Source organism: Panthera tigris, chromosome B1 (assembly GCF_018350195.1).
Source record: "Panthera tigris isolate Pti1 chromosome B1, P.tigris_Pti1_mat1.1, whole genome shotgun sequence".
Taxonomy (NCBI): domain Eukaryota; kingdom Metazoa; phylum Chordata; class Mammalia; order Carnivora; family Felidae; genus Panthera; species Panthera tigris.
In genome coordinates this window covers 100498554-100515614 of record NC_056663.1, presented here as the reverse complement: position 1 = coordinate 100515614, position 17061 = coordinate 100498554, and the positions used below count along the sequence as shown (strand labels likewise).

Here is a 17061-nt window from a genome sequence, read left to right as displayed (position 1 = left end):
TTCCGTTTGGTCATTTTGGAGAGTCCCTGGCGTGGTGAGGACCTGCAGTGCACTTCCCCTGTGCTGTGGTGTATAACTGGAGTTAGTGGGCGGGGCCGCAGTCCGACCCGATGTCTGCCCCCAGCCCACTGCTGGGGCCACAGTCAGACTGGTGTGTGCCTTCTCTTCCCCTCTCCTAGGGGCGGGATTCACTGTGGGGTGGCGTGTCCCGTCTGGGCTACTTGCACACTGCCAGGCTTGTGTTGCTGGGGATCTGGCGTATTAGCTGGGGTGGGTAGGCAAGGTGCACGGGGGCTGCAGGGGCAGGCTTAGCTCGCTTCTCCTTACGTGATCCACTTCAGGAGGGGCCCTGTGGCAGCGGGAGGGAGTCAGATCCGCTGCCGGAGGTTTGGCTCCGCAGAAGCACAGAGTTGGGTGTTTGCGCGGAGCGAGCAAGTTCCCTGGCAGGAACTGGTTCCCTTTGGGATTTTGGCTGGGGGATGGGCGGGGGAGATGGCGCTGGCGCCTTTGTTCCCCGCCAAGCTGAGCTCTGCCGTCCGGGGGCTCAGCAGCTCTCCCTCCCTTTGTCCTCCAGCCTTCCCGCTTTCCGCGCAGAGCTGTTAACTTCTGACCTCCCAGACGCTAAGTCGCGCTTGCTGTCGGAACACAGTCCGTCCGGCCCCTCCGCTTTTGCCAGCCCGACTCGGGGGCTCTGCTTGGCCGGCGAGCCGCCCCTCCGCCCCGGCTCCCTCCCGCCAGTCCGTGGAGCGCGCACCGCCTCGCCGCCCTTCCTACCCTCTTCCGTGGGCCTCTGGTCTGCGCTTGACTCCGGAGACTCCCTTCTGCTAATCCTCTGGCGGTTTTCTGGGTTCTTTAGGCAGGTATAGGTGGAATCTAAGTGATCGGCAGGACGCACTGTGAGCCCCGCGTCCTCCTACGCCGCCATCTTCCGGAACCCCCCCTGGGATTTGCTTTAAAAACTTGAGTGCAGTGGTGAAGTGTAAGCAAAATAAGGTTGGCCATGAGTTGCTTGTTATTAAAGCTAAGCAACAGATTGATGAGAGGTCACTGTTCGTTATTGTCTACTATTGTGTATATTTGCATTTTCTCTAGTTTAAAAAAAAAAAATAAAGGGAGGGAGATACTATTATCTCCCTAAATGTTTACTAAGGATTTTAGTCTCCTCTGTCTCCCCCTTCTTCTCTCTTCTCAGGGGCAAGAATTGGGCAGGTTTACAAAGTATGGTGGTGCTGTCATGAAAGACACTTCCAGTCATCTTTCAGCCACTCAGCTGATATAATGAAGTCAGAGCACTGCAGGCTTCAAATGCTGTCCATTTCATTCCCCTGTTCCTTAAGCCTTGTCAACACACATTTCCAGTTACATGCATTTCCAGTTACAATTGAATTTAGGGACTGTCTCCAAATAAAATTTCCATAACTTCCAAACTAAACGGCTCCAGACTTGAACCTTGTATGTATTAGCTATTTATGGCCCTTCCCCCATAAAAAGTTGAGTTTTTGTTTGCTTTCTTTTCTGATTTTCGTTGTGACTTCTCCAACTGATAAGAAAGAGAATGGATTTAACACAAAGATAACTTTAACCATAACCTATTCTGGAATCATCATTCAAAAGAATAGCTTTACTTTTTTCCTATAGCTTCCATAATCATTTCCAAAGAAATTGACTGGTGGCCCCTAAGGCTTTTCAACTTTATCATATTTTGGATATCTGTGGCCTGGAAATCAGTTGTACAGCTCAGAATGTTACCTGAGCCCCTGATGAGCAGCGTGGGCTAAGAAAACAGCAGCTAGAAACAACTGGAGCCCCCCTGCAGCATGCTGAGCACTGTTTTTTTGGAAGCATGGCCAGCTAGAAGCAAGGGAGGCCATTGCACCACTGGGCACAAGTTCCAGAGTGGCATCTTCTCACAGAACATTTAGAGGTAATATGTTGCCAAGAGAACATTTGAGAGCATTGTATAAGCAACACAAGTTTACTTGCACATAGAGAAAGAGGAAAGCCACTTTTTACATCCTCCCTTTCATTCCTTCCACCCGCCAACATACGCCTGCCTTAAATCACCTGTACTTCCAGCCCTTCCATGGATCTTCACCTCCTGCCTCCAAAAACATTACAGAATTGCCATGTCATCACAGTGTGACCACAGATACACACACACACACACACACACACACACACACACACACACAGTTGATTTGGTACAGGGGAATGACCTACCTCAATATGGCCCCATCATCATACCCTTCTCCCCAGCCACAGTGATTGGACCACGGTACTCAGACACTTTCCACAGGAGTTTTCATCACTGAAACTGAGAAAATGAGGACTTGGTAGTGGCTGAAGCTGTAAGATATAAAACATAAAAACCGTATTGCCATGTTTTCTACTATGTGGGGAAAACCACTCTGTAGTTAAAGAGGAATAAAACCAAATAAAGTACAGAGAGAAGCAGAGAATCCTGATAGCATTCCAGTCCCTGGTTCCAGATGGTCTGCTGTGCCCAGCCTCACTCTTGTCCTTAGGTTCTGTTAGATTCAATAATATCCTTATAATAAATTCCTCCTTTTGATTCTAATTAGGTTTCTGTCCCTAGCAGTTGAGCCCTAATATACAGCAGATGTCACAGCTGATTGCACCTATTTCCAGACGCAAGAGAAGCTGAGGCAGAATTCAGTCCACCTTGCTCAGAGGCATTCACAAATGTAGTGTGAAAACTACTTATGAGTCTCCTTTGATTAAAGTTAGCCTGGTCGCATTTGTTACGGCAATTAAAGAATACATAGCCTTAAAAGTCTTTTCAGTACTTGGGTTTCTTCTTAAAGTAAATAAATCAAAAGTGTTCATTAAAAGATTGATATAAAAATTTAATAATTCTGAGGTTAACCTAAAAACTTAGCCTAATCTTCCATGGGAACATTTGTGTATGTGTGTGTGGGTTTTAAATTCCACAAATATTACTAAAATGAGCAGCCGGCAGAAAGATGTTTTAAAATATTCTGTTTCAGCATGTAAAATCTCGTTTTATTACAGAATTCTTTTGTTAAAGGCACAGACAGCTATGCTGGGTTACTGCCAGAGTGATGGGATTTTAACAGTTCGGTTAATTTTAGAAGATTTGCAAATGCTGGGTTTCAGAACTACATGGTAAAATGTACTGTGCACTTTAAAAACTGCTTAAACTCATGCCACATCTTGTGAACTTACATTGCATCTGCAAATGAGTGTGCACGTGTATGCACGTGTGTGTGTAAACACAATTGTCTACCTTCATATGTATGTATGTATATGTTTATCTCAAAGAGAACAGAGCTGGGGGGAGAGAGCAAGATGGACCTGTAAAATAATTCAGAATTTCCCTTCGCTTTCCCATTCTTCAGTGTAACTATGGAATGAGTACAAACGATATCTTGAACACACTGTTGCAAAGGTGATATGGGTTTATTTCCAGTTAGATACCAGCATGCTAAAATGGAGGTGCTTGTTCCCAAGGCGTACCCTATCTAAAATCTAGTGATTAGATCTACAAATGAAAAAGTACACCCATAAGAGGAAAGTCTTGACACTTGCTTCAATTTTCTCCATGTTATAACATTATAGAGTGCTTTTGTGTGTATGTATTTTACCATTTATAATAGAAAATACATTAAGATTGCAAAATAGCTTCCATTGTATCATAATCCCCTTGTGTTCAGTTGACTCATCTCTGTGAAAAAGAAAAATTCTTTTCATGAGAAATGTCTGTCAGTCTCTTTCCAATGATATATTTTTTTGATGGTTAGGAATCTGAGCAAAGTTTGCCTAGTATAAAACAATTAGGTAAAAGTATGGATACAGTCTTGAAATATATTAAATATACATACTCAAATTCACTCAATTTTATGTCTTTAGATTTTAAGAACTTAATGAATAATTTGTGCTTTAAAAATTCACCATTAGCTCTTTAATGTACTAACTGCCACATTTCTGATAACCAAGCCAATCCCACTAAGTGATAATTTAAGGCACCTTTTAAATTAAATTTTTAATGATTTTTTTATTATCAATAAGTAGTTTCATCTACCTTGCTTTCCCACAACACCTTCTACATCTGTTGATTGCTCTAATGGCCTTTCTCATAGTTTTTAGTTTAGTCTTTACAACTAGATATTTTTAAGTCTTTAGGAAACTTTCTGGCTTTTTCATTGCTGAACCTGACATAAACCTTATTCTCTCATAAGCAGTTTTGCAAAGGAGTTTGGGTAACATTAGTTAAGAAGGAATGGTTAGGTTCCATAATCCATTAAGTAATGGACTTAAGGTCAGAAGAGAAACATGTAAGTGTTTTAGTTAGTCTTCATAAACCGAATTATCTTTATTCCCCACCTTGACTTGGACTATGAGTAACTAATGAAAATGATTGTCCTGTGTGGCTTTTACAGGTACTTGTAACTTCTTCTAAGTTGTATCACATACATAATGATTTTAGTATTAAAACGTAAGAGCTGTATCTCATGTGTCTTTCAAATCAATAAACACAAAGATTTTCCTTTTTTTCCCTTTTTAATGGAAATGCAGTATAAGACAATAAGCCATATAATTTTGCAGATAAGAAAACAACCCCATCAGTTTCTAAATACCCAGTGTGTACTGTTATTACCAAACATCAAAGTCTACATTAGGTTTTTAAGTCTGAAAATTCACTTATGGGCTAACTAAAATTGCACATAGTTAATATATGTCACTTGTAAATCCTAATCTTATCTTGGATACTTAGGTTTTTAATTCCTTAACTAGTGTGCTTAAATTTTCAGTCTTTGTGTATTATCTTAGCTTTTTTTTTTTTTTTTAATAAATGAAATAGGATATTGGTCTTTAGGTTCCTCTTCATGTCAATAAAGACCTAAGTAAGTTATACCTGGTGGCAGCTTTGAATGTTTATAAGGTACAAGAGGAAGGTCTAAGAAAGCAAAAACTACTTTCCTGTTACAGTGATTAACTCCACATTGTAACTCCTGTACTCCTCAACTGTGATAATTCTAGCCAAATTACATTCTTACAATAATAAGATAGATATTATTATGAAGCATTCATAGGATTTTAAAAGATTTGAAATATAGTAACTATAGCACAGTGGTTCTTAACCCTTTTTGGATAATGGTTTCTTTTTTAGAATATGATGAACACTTTGAACCATCTTTCTAGAAAAAAAAGAAAAAATATATATGTATATGTAAATTTTTAAGGGTTTCAATATATTCTTAGATCCATTTGGATATCCATAGACCCTAGGTTAAAAATCTTTATTATATGGCCAATAAGCACACAAAACTGGTGAAGTTTTTACATACAATATGATGTGCATAAAGTATAAGTAATTATAAGTAATCTTTTCACTTCCTGTCATGTGCTGATGGTATACGTAGTGTTTGCTCACCAGGACCTATCTTCAGAAGCCCCCTAGCTAGGTACAAATTGTCAAGTCATGTTTTTTCTGTTTAACACAGATAGCCATTAAACAACATGCCATACTTATAAAATGATTTTAGAGATGCCATGCAAGGCTGCTGATCGGCTGGACCAGCATGCAGCCGCCCAGAGAATGGAAAAAGAGAAAGGAGCTCACTATGGATTAAGACTGAGCATTAGGGTGGGTGAAATGGATGAAGGTGGCCAAAAGGTACAAACTTCCAGTTATGAAATAAGTCTTGGAGATGTAATGTACAGCATAGTGACTATAGTTAATAATCGTGTGTTGTATATTTGAAAGTCACTACGAGAGTAGATCTTAAAAGTTCTCATCACACACACAAAAAAGTGTGTAACTATGTGGTGATGATAGAGTTACACTGTGGTGATCATTTCATAATACATATATATACTGAATCATGTTGTATATCTGAAAGTAATATAATGTCCTATTCCATCATTGCTCAAAAAAAAAAAAAAAAAATGACTGGCTGTAAAGGGGGAAAAGGATCTAACTCCCAAATACTCTACTCTGTGAGAGCTCAAAGATCCCGAGCTGAACAAAATGCAAAAAAAGCTACCCAGGGCATCTGTGACACTACAGAGTTTCAGAGGAAACATTTTTATGTGTGTGTTAGTAGGGCAAGATGTGGGGACTGGCTGTGAAGATGGCTGACAGGGGAGAAAACATGTGGTGTGGTTTAACACCACTGCCTACACCTTCCCCCTACCCATCCCCAAAGCCACCACCTCCCTGTCTCCCACAACACTGGCAGAGAGGATCAAACCCTCCAGACTTAGAGGAGAGGCTTATAGCAAGCTGACCTTTCCTGGGTCTCCTCTCCCAAAAACATTCCCTGTCCTGCTCTTCTCTCCTCTTTGCCTGGAGCCAACCTCAAGGTCTCCCATTTATGGATGCTTTTACCCAAGAACTGGTACCTTTTCCAGCTTTCTGGCCATAGCTTGGTCAGCAGTCTTACAAGATTCACAAGTACACACCTCCACTTAGGATGAATCATTGTTCCCAAGACGTTTTTACCTTTTTAATCCATAGTAGACAATTATCTTGGCTGCAGTTGTCACAGCAGGAGGTGTGTGTGTGTGTGTGTGTGTGTGTGTGTGTGTGTGTGTGTGTGTTTAAGGCAAAAACTAATTTATATCACTGTTCAGAGATGACCTCAGCAGGAGACCTTTTTGCAGACTCCCAAAGGTCAAGGGACATGCTAACCTGTTATGTTGGGGAGTAGAGCAGAGCAAAGGCTGGAGAGCCTTTATGGGACTTCAAGTCTAGTGAGGGAGATAGACATTTACCACAGATAACTCTATATGCTTCCTGGAAACTGTGATATGATAGAATAGTTCAAGTTGCTACCAGACCATTAAACAAGTGATCCTGAAGCAATCAGACCTGGGAAGATAGTGAGGTTGCCTCCAGGAATGCCTCCCAATGGAAACGTTTACACTGAACTTTGAAGGGTAAATAGGTTAGCCAGTACTGTGCACATCTTGTTCCATGAAAACATTTTGTTTTCTTCACTGCTCTATTCCTGTGGGTACGTTGTACCTGGTACCGTGCAGGTGGTCAATAAAGACTTTTTGAGTAAAGGAATGAATTAGGGGCTCCCAATATCAGTTTGCCCCCTCACCCCTTCCCCTACTACATGGTTCCTGCTTTTTGCATTACCATACCAGTTGGTGTATTTTTTTTTTCAAAACTAAAAATACTTTTTTTCTTATATGGTTTAATTAATGTTAGAAACATTTAAAATTCCCATAGGTACATATGGTTGTAGAAACAGTAAGAATGAAAACTCCCAAGTCTTTCTTTCCCCAGCTCTTTCCTCTGTGGAATGATAGATTCGTTTGTAAATTGTAAAAAAAAAAAAAAAAAAAAAAAAATGAAAACTAGGATGGGCTTCTCCGAGCAGGTGGTAATGATGAAAGGTTGCACATTTGATGTACATAAACTTCAGTGTTATGTACAGATCAGCAAAATTAAGCAACCAATGGACTCCTCCACCTTCTTTAATGTCATTAGGCTTTAGTGTGTTTTTACAGAAATTCTTTTCTTTTGACTCAGTACCAGGCATGGCATTCTAGATAGTGACTTTAACATAATCCCAGATGGATTAATTATCATAAAGCTTATTTTGCAGACAATCTAAGGAATTTAGCCCAAGGGCAATAGGCAATTCCTTAAATCTGAAGTTTGCCCCCCACGATCCTCACTTCTAGCCTCATCACATAAAAAGTTTTCGGTGAGGTGGCACTGTGAAGTACCCTAAAGCAAGCGCGACTCTTCCCGTCTGAATTCCCTTCTCGGGCCCTGTTTTACGCCGCGAGCTGCTTTCTTGGCAGTTTGGGGCGCCCCTCGCCGTTTGTGCGTGTGACAGCCTGACTTCCATCTGGGGCTCTGCGGCCAGGAGCCTGCTGCGCTCCCTTCAGTCACATCTTTCATGCCCGGCCATTCAGCCACCTTTCAGCACGTCTCAATGGGCCGGGGAGAATGGGCCCTCGGCATCCACATGAGCACATAATCTCCCAGGTAGCCTCCTCCTTGAAGCACCTCCAGTGCACGCTGTTCGCAAACAGCAGGACACCACTCTCTACTGGGCTCCTAATCCCTCCGACACACAGGGGAAGGAGGTCGCCGGGCTGTGAAAGAGAAAAGAAAGGCGAGGGGGCGGGAGGGCGGGAGCGCACACAATGTCAGCCCGCGGCCGCCAGCGGCTGCGCCACAATCAGCGCCAGCTGCAGCCCAATTAAGCTCAACAGGTCACAGGTGTTCCAGACAGAAGATGCTTTTAACAAAACCACTTTCTTGAAAATACCTAAGACTTTTTAAAGCACTGCAGCCCATTTCTTTTGGTGGATTCTTTAAAGCTATTTAGTACACTTGAAATACAAAGAAGCTGAAAAGCACATTTAGGCCTCGCTGGAAGGCGCCCTTTCTTCTTGCCAAACAGCAGGAGCAGCAGCGCGGCCGCCGCAGGGCCCGGGGAGCACCGCTCTGCCTCTGCGTGGATTCTGTGCAGCTGCCCGGGCCCGGGCTGGGGCGGCTCTCTTCTCCGGTTCCATCCCTGCGGATACTCTGCAGCGTACCGTGCCGTTCACCTGCTAGTGCTAGAAACTGCCCCCTGGCTGTATCCCTGTACTCATACCCTGCAGTCCCTAGGCTGCCGCGGCCGGTTCCCTAAGAACTTTGAAGCAGCACTGCCAGGGACTGATTAAACTAGGTACACGAGGTCAGCTTTACAGAGCTGCGGTTCTCACCGTCCGAGGACACCCTATGAATAAGCCTCCTCTTCCGGCACGTTTAAAATTGCCGACTTTTTCTCCACAGATCTGAGGCCTTCCTTTGCCTGCAGAGTGGGGTGATGGGAGCCAAACAGAACGTCAGCTGTGTTACCCTCCCGCCTCTTTTGGAGGACACATAATCTCTGCGAGGTCGTTAGGAACTTGGTGACGGTTAAGTTAGAATTTCAACCTGCCTTTTGGAAGTGCGCAAGCAGTTCTTAGCTCCCCCATTAGGCCTACTTGGGGCAGCATCCCTTTTTCCCAACTTTACATGCCACTCATGGGGATGTGTTCCTGATGTCCTTCTCATAATCTGGTAACAGCCAACAGAAAAGGGCACATACTACCCAGGCCTTATTTGGAAGTCGAAGCAATTGTACGTAAATTAATGTTGGGTTTCTAATCTGTCAGTGCCCAGAAAAGAAGGTGGTGCTCCTGTTAAACTGGAAAGAACACAGGCAGGGCTATAGCACAGGATACCCAAAGTAGCACCCAGCATTTTCAGGTTTTTCTACCCAATGACTAGGTTTTGGTAAAGTCTTTGCCTTGATTATTTGTCACATCATTTTTTTTTTAAACTACTACTGCCTGCTTAGAAACCGTGTGGGTTTTCATTTTCGCAATACCCCTGTTTCTCTTTTACTAAGCTGAGCCACCTGTTTAAACTCTTCTTGTCTCGTGCATTGGGGGAAAGAACCCTAGGCTGTGTATAAGAGGTTTCATTTTTTTTCCACAGTGAAGTAAGACATTGTTCTTATTCTTCATGGCATTCAGAATTCTGCACAATTGCCTCTTTTGCCCTTTTGCATTTAAAAGTGAGGTAATTAGATTTCCCAAGGTTCAATGGTCAAGAGCCTTCTCCTCCTGGGAAGTTGCTTCCCCACACCCTCCCGAGTGGAGTTGTCTCACGTAATCCAGTTATTGCTGTTTTGTTCTTCTAAAGGCACTGCTTTTTCAAAAGGCAAGTATAGCATAAAAATTCATACTCATATGTCCTCTTTCATTGCTGAGTTACTTTTTCCCTGCATTTGAAAATGATTACTATTTTCCTCAGTGACTTTGTTTTGAGGATTTCTAAATATTTTCACTAAAAATCATTTCCTTTCCTACCTGTTGGGAGCTCATTTCAGATACACCTTAATAGAGAGTTCCTGCTTTTTATGTTGTCTTTCAGGTATCTGTTGGCTCTATTACTATTGTAGAATAAATGAAAAGAGAATTTGTGGCATGTTGGCACCAAAGAAATGGGTGTCATGGCCACCGAAACAACGTGTCTTAGTTTAGCTCTGACAATGAAATCTTAGGCCCACTCTGCTTGTCTTTTGTCTCATTTTCTCATTTTCCCAAACAAATAATACTTTCACTTTTGCAGCAAGGCACATATACATCTTAAAAGTTTGGGAATCAATTTTTTAGTCAAAACTGAAAAAAGAACACAGACTTCAGACACTCAGTTTTACAGAGCCAGCCAAAACAGTGTTGCTTTTCCAGCCTAATGGCGAAAGCAACCTTACTGGTAGTTGGCTAATAATTCATTTAAATGATCTAGTCTGCAGCCTATGGGGGAAGAGGAGGACATGGTGAAGGGATTAGGGGAAAGCTTCCAAAATCCTTTTTGCCAAAGATATTAATGCATTCAAGTGCCAAGAGTTTTCTTTCTAAACGGGTTGGTTTAACATTCCAGACAGTCTGTGATTCAAATTCATCTATTCATCTACACATCTTCTCAAGAGGTTCTTCTGTAGCCTCATGGAAGAAATTCAGCTGAATTCCCCCATCACTGAACAGTCCCAGATTCCATGTGGTTTTGAATGCGATGCCAGGAGAATGATGAGTTGTGTGGTCCCTGTATACACTGTATACATACATATATATATACATATACATATGTATATATATACATGTATATATACATGTATATATATACATATGTATATACATGTATATATGCATGTATATACATACATATGTATATGTACATATATGTATACAGATGTATATGTGTATATGTATACATATATGTACATATATACATATGTATACATATGTATATGTATATACATGTATATACATATGTATATGTATATACATGTATATACATATGTATATATGTACATATACATGTATATACATATGTATATACATGTATATGTACATATATACATATATATACATATATACATGTATATGTATATATATATGTATGTATACAGTGTATACAGTGTATACAGGGACCACACAACTCATCATTCTCCTGGCATCCATATATATATATATACCATATATATATATATGTATGCCATTCTCCTGGCATACATATATATGTGTGTGTGTGTGTGTGTGTGTGTGTGTGTGTGTATATATATATATATATATATATGCATACTTAAACTTATCTCATTAGGTTTTCTTACAAACTTTAGAGATAGTAATGAGAAAACTCCTACTTGAAGTTAAAAGCCCTTGTCAGTTTCTATAGTATCCAATCCCAAATAAAGAGAGATGTATTGGCAAATTTAATCTAAAAAAGACCTCACTCTTTCAGAGTTTAATACAGAAAAGAAAATCCATCAACAGTTGATTGATGCCAGGTTATTTTCATCAAATGGGACAAAAGATCACCATTTGCACAATTTTGGGGTTCTCCCCCCACCACCACCAAAGCTTCCATTTCAGTCCCCTAACCTAATATAAATTACTGCATTATTAGTAAATTTTCAGGCATGTTTCTTCATTACAGCACAGTTTTTCCCATGACAACACAGCAAAAACGTTCCCGTCCCTATGTAACAAATTTTGATACCTCAGGAAGCTTCCCTCAAAATAACACAGACATACTTGTATTCTTGATAAAATTTCTAATTTCTATTACTTCTAAGGAAGGAACTAGATTTAAGGTAGGTCCCCAGACTAAAACATTGCTTAAGACAATATATGTCACAGTGTTAAACAATTTTTTTACTAATGTAACTGACAAAGTACAACTGACAAAGTGTAGGTTATATGAAACATAGATTAAAATATTATAGGATATAGACCAAATATGAAAAAGATACATATAATGTGTACTTTTTGGAAACTTTGTTTATAGCTAAGGAACTGTTCAGTTCGATTCAGCAAATATGCATTGACCGTTTATATCTCCAGAACCCAAATGTGTGCTGTGGCTGCTGCCTTTTGACCCCATTAAACAGACTGGTCCTTCTCCAGTATGTTTTTTCTCCCTTGCCCTCTTTTCTCTATTCTGGAATAGGAGAGAGCAAAAGAAAAAAAAAAAGGCTATGAAATAGGCAAAAGCCATATTGTGTCCTTAATGAATTGTTTTGTATTGGTTAACACCTTCAAGAATGTTTGCTGAAGATCACCAGTAATTCAAGAGATAGCCACTTATAGGTGTTCTGCCAAAACCAGGGCAATTCTGTGTATTGTGGGAAACAGAGTATATGTACTGTTACCTAAAACTTGATCACAAAATACTTGTTCCTCTGAAAAGACATTAGTATGGCAGGGCAAATGCTGGCAGGGGCCCTGAGAGCAAGCTGCACTTTTCTTGGGAAGTATGGTATCTTTGGAACTCATGCTAAAGTAAGTGACCCCAGAGCAAATAGAAACCACCCATCATGAAATGAGCCTCCTAAGAATACTTCCATTTTCACACCTACCTTTCTATTTGGGTTAGGAGAGAGAATCAATAATCCAATTAATGCTTTCATTTTGGAGTTTCTAAGAAGCTCTTTCATGAGGAAGAAATAAAAACAAAGGAACCTTTAGGAGTTATTCTCTCTCAGCTGCTTGTGCATCAGCTGCTTGTGAATTGGGTTTAGAGATTTAGAGATGACTGTCATTGACTAGCCTTCACTGTCATTATGGCCCACATGACTTCTGAAAACTATCATTGTTATTTTTAGTGACATTTTGATGACAGAACTTGTCTCTCTCTCTCTCTCTCTCTCTCTCTCTCTCTCTCTTTTAAATTCTTCATTTTGGCTACTGAGGCTGGAAGAGTACAATCTCTGGTCTCTTTCTCCCCACCTTGCGGTTTCTTTGCTCACTTTATCCCTCCTGCTCAGAATGCCCTTTTCTCCCCTATACGTATATCTAAATTCTGTCCTTCCCAGTTCGGTTTATGAAGCAGTAATTTCTCTCTTCTTTCCATACCAAAGCACTTTTCCTTTTGCCTTGCTTAACAGTACCTCTAATACCATGCCACATTGGACAATTGATGTTCATTCCCTACTGGTTTGGGAATACCAGAAGACAGATACCACATCTTGGACATCTCTGAATCCTCTACCGGGCCTCATCTAGTTGTTATACAGAGTAGTTATTCAGTGGATGTTGATTGATGAAAGAGTGACTGGTTAATGATTTATAGTGTCTTACTTCCTCTCAATTACTAGTTGTGTATTGCTAAGCAAATATGATAGGAAAATAAAAATGGTAGAAAGTATTGCCTAATTGACTGGTTTTTCAGAGCATCCCTGATAAATAATATGAAACAGGAAAACATTTATCGAAGCAAGTGTTGAATTCAGACAGTCCTTCTGCCACTCTGGAAGTGCTAACAACTGTGATCTGTCTTCTGTACAGAGGAAGACACCTTTCTATGTGGCATCTGAATACCAGGATTCAGCTGCTCTGATTCCCTTGTCATTGTCTCTCAAAGGTTCTACAGGGCATCTCTTTCTAACTCAAACATTGTTAGTGCTCTTGTCAAAACTCTCTCCAACTTTTCTATACCTTACAATTTTGTAGTTCTCCAAATTGGATGGAATTGTTAATTAAGGGTCAGGCCAGTCCTAAATATAGTAAGGGAATTACTCTTGAGTGTTAACATATGCTGGAGGCTCTAAGCTACAAACATCCAGCTTTCAAGTGGCTGTTACTGCTCTGACCACATCTCGCCACCAGTGCCCCCCCATCACTGTCCTGGAAGCTGCCACATAAAGGCAAAAAGCAATTTATAGCTTAGGAAAATCTATAGACAGAGATGTGAAGGAAAGAAAGTTGATCTGCAAGAGGAATTGCTCAGGGTTGCTGACCCTAAGGACAGCCTTCAAGGCCTCAGTGACCTGTCACTTCCCATTACCTACATTTCTCTACCATGCCTTGTTAGGCTATCTGAGATTCCAATGATTAGAGTATAACCATTTCTTCTTCTCCCGGTTTGATTACTGTATATTGAGAGAAGGAAGCCTACTAGACTGTTAGTTCTCTTTCTCAGATGTACCAGCAGTGTGAGCTACTCACTATCTGGCCATGTGAACCAAATTCCAGGAACTTGGAGAGGTTCCAGACAGCCTTGTGGTCACCTCTCCCTTTCCTCTGCCCAACCTCCCTACCCCACCCCCCAGCTTACTGTGTTTATCTGGCCACTCTGTTTGCCATGCTCCCATCAGATATTGTACACTATTAGTGGGATCCCTGAATTATACAAAATCGAGGGGCGGGGGGGGGGGTGGCGGGGAGTGTTCACATAGCAATTAATTAGTACTGCCATTAGCATTGTCTAGCACATGGGGTAGGTACTCAGTAAATGTCTGTAGCCATTATGTACTGGATCCAGTATTCTCTGAGGTAATTCTCAGTTATGAAGTGTGCAAGACATGGCACTGGTGACTTCCGTACTCCACTTAGCATGGGGAAGGACCCACATGATGGAAACATTCCCTGTACTGTCTCAGACGAAGAGCTAGAAGTCCACCAGCCAGCAGGAAATTCAGGCCTTTCTGCCTCTCCCACTGATCCTTCAAACTTTTCAGCCTTGCAGCCATTGCTTCAAATTCTTGCAGGTAACAGAAGTGCTGCTGAGATGGAGGGAAGGAAGGAGTTGAGGCTTTTCTCCACTTTGTTCCTTTTTCCTCTCTTCGTGGAGGTCCTCAAGGTCCCTTTGGAACAGAGTGGAACCATTGGATAGCCAGTTTACCATGCTAGGCATTTCATCTGCTTTTACTGTGCTTATTAATTATTATATCTTGTTTTCAAAATAACTTTCTGCACCAGTATATGTGATGAAGTTATTTTACTAAGCCCTGGAAGTTTTGTTTTTTTCCTTCAACAAGTTGGTAGCCACTCTTTTTGGAAAAGCATTAACATGCATAAGCACTATAGTCAACTTCAGTGCTCATTAATGAAGCCCAGAACTAATAGTTACATTGTCGTAATTTGACAAAGCCATCTAAATCTATGCAAGTTTTTTGAAAGCTCCCTAAACATGCTGCTAAATCCCCTAAAAAGCTACTAAACTGCTTTGGCAGCCATTAGCCCAGCATAAGCAGAGGAACTCTTTTCAGTAAGTGAACAAACAGAGAAAATATGCTGAATGGCTGGACAAATGTGTTTCAGCTGGCCCTTTCATTTACCGATATAAAGGTGCAGTCAGTATCAATCACTGTTTTCCCTGTTGCCCTGAAAATCACAATATCTCTTTTCATCCCACAAGCTCTTTTCACCACAGTAATGTGTCTTTAGAATGACACTGGCATCAGCCTGCTTCCGCTGTCTGAAGTCCAGAGAGCTTAAAAACACATTTCAGGATTCAAGACTTGAACCTTCCTCCCCTTCCGTTTTCCTACCGCCCACTCTGTCCTCCCTCCTTCTGCATCCATTCCACCCCCTCCCCAGATTCTTTTCAATTCTTGCAGCTTTCCTCACTGAGTAAACAAAATTCACTTCTCTGTTCTAAAGTAGCTCTCCAAAGTAAACGTAGAAAACTCTATCTGATATTCCCAAGATTTAAGAACTTGTTCAAGAGATGCACATAAAGAAATGTTTTTACATGTCGGTAATACATCAAAGGTTGAAGTAATGTGGAAATTCTATGCCATGACAAGGTGCGCTGATGCGCAGGACTTCACTGTATATCGGAGTAGCTCCCTCCTCTGCCCTCACCCCCTTATCACTTGGTTCTTACCTGCCCCCACCACACATACACAATCATCTTTTGTCATCTTGTATTAGAAGTATGTGCCTGTGTGTCTGTTCCACCTTTATCAGTTGTGGGCTTCTTAAGAACGAATGCCATATCTTATATATCTTTTTGCTGCTCCTGATTCTGAGTACTTACTACATGGTTTTGGAATGAAGGTGATTACTTTTTGTCCTTTTGAAAACTGAAGTGGAATAACCATGAAGATAAATGTTGGCAAGGGTGCTTATAGTTGAAGCAGTTACCACGGATGAATATTTGAAATATATTCAGTTGAATCCATTGAAATATTGATTGTCTTTTCTCTCCCCTTTTTTGTTTTGTATGTTTGTTTTTGTATGTTTTGCTTCAGATTATAGCTGTCTGTAGAGAGGCGGCTCTTCTGGCTCTGGAAGAAGACATTCAAGCCAACCACATTATGAGAAGACATTTTACTCAAGCCTTGAGCACTGTGACACCCAGAATTCCTAAATCATTGAGACGTTTCTATGAAGAGTATCAGGAGAAGAGCGGGCTACATACACTCTGAGAAAGTATGCATGTTCAGTATGCTAAAAATGCTTTCTAGAGAAAACTTGTTTCTTTTTAAAATTTTGTCTTGAGAGTGTCCAAAAAAAACCTCTCATAAGCAAAATGTCTGAAATTGAGAGGCTTCAGTGTTTAAAGACATTTTAAATCATATGGATACAATGAAAATGTCCATGAAAATCTTTGGACACAAGTTTAAGTCAGTTTTATCTGGAAATGTGTGCTGTTTTAAAGAGCAAACTTCAGCTTTTTCATTTTTGACCTAGTTTATTCATCTCATGAAATGCTTTCCTCACTCCAGAATCTGTTTCACTGCATTGCTAAATGCCCAGCCTGTGAGCCTCAGTTTTATACGAGAACATAGAAAATGCATGTGGTTGGGCACCTAAGTGGTTCAGTCATGTAAGTGTCCATCTCTTGATTTCAGCCCACAGTTTGTGAGTTCAAGTCCCACATAGGGCTCTGTACTGCCAGCGTGGAGCCTGCTTGGGATTCATTCTCTCTCTCTCTCTCTCTCCCTCTCCCTCCCTCTCTCTCTTTCTCCCACTTTCCCCCTGCCACTTGCTCCTCTCTCTAAATAAATAAGTAAAAGAAAATGTGTGTGGATTAATCCATAGTGAGAAATATTTACAGACCATTATTTTTAAAGGCCAGCGAGTGGAATAGACAAATGCACAAACCAAACTTTTGTGGCCTTGTTTCTAGATATGTATTTGTTTTCATTATAATTCACACCTACATGTTTGCTTTGGCCTTCTTAATCTCTACTTATGGCAATAAAAAAAGAGAGAGAGAGAGAGAATTGAGAGTTATTTCATGTAATCCCCCTTGCCAAGTTTAAAAAATTGGAAACATAGGGG

At 40.9% G+C, this 17061-nt stretch overlaps 1 protein-coding gene across 4 annotated transcripts in view; it reads left to right on the top strand.

Annotated features, from left to right (window-relative positions):
- The window catches only part of SPATA5 (spermatogenesis associated 5), a 364152-nt gene extending 347482 nt beyond the window's left edge, over positions 1-16670 (top strand). For 2 of the 4 annotated variants that reach the window (XM_007087586.3, XM_042983951.1), the window contains one exon: positions 16026-16670. In XM_007087586.3, the coding sequence (XP_007087648.2) occupies positions 16026-16202 (177 nt within the window). In that variant the 3' untranslated portion in view covers positions 16203-16670. Of the gene's footprint in view, positions 1-1192; positions 1382-16025 lie in introns of those variants that run through there. The other 2 variants (XR_006216792.1, XM_042983945.1) reach the window with 2 other exon arrangements.
- Positions 16671-17061: the final 391 nt, after the last annotated feature.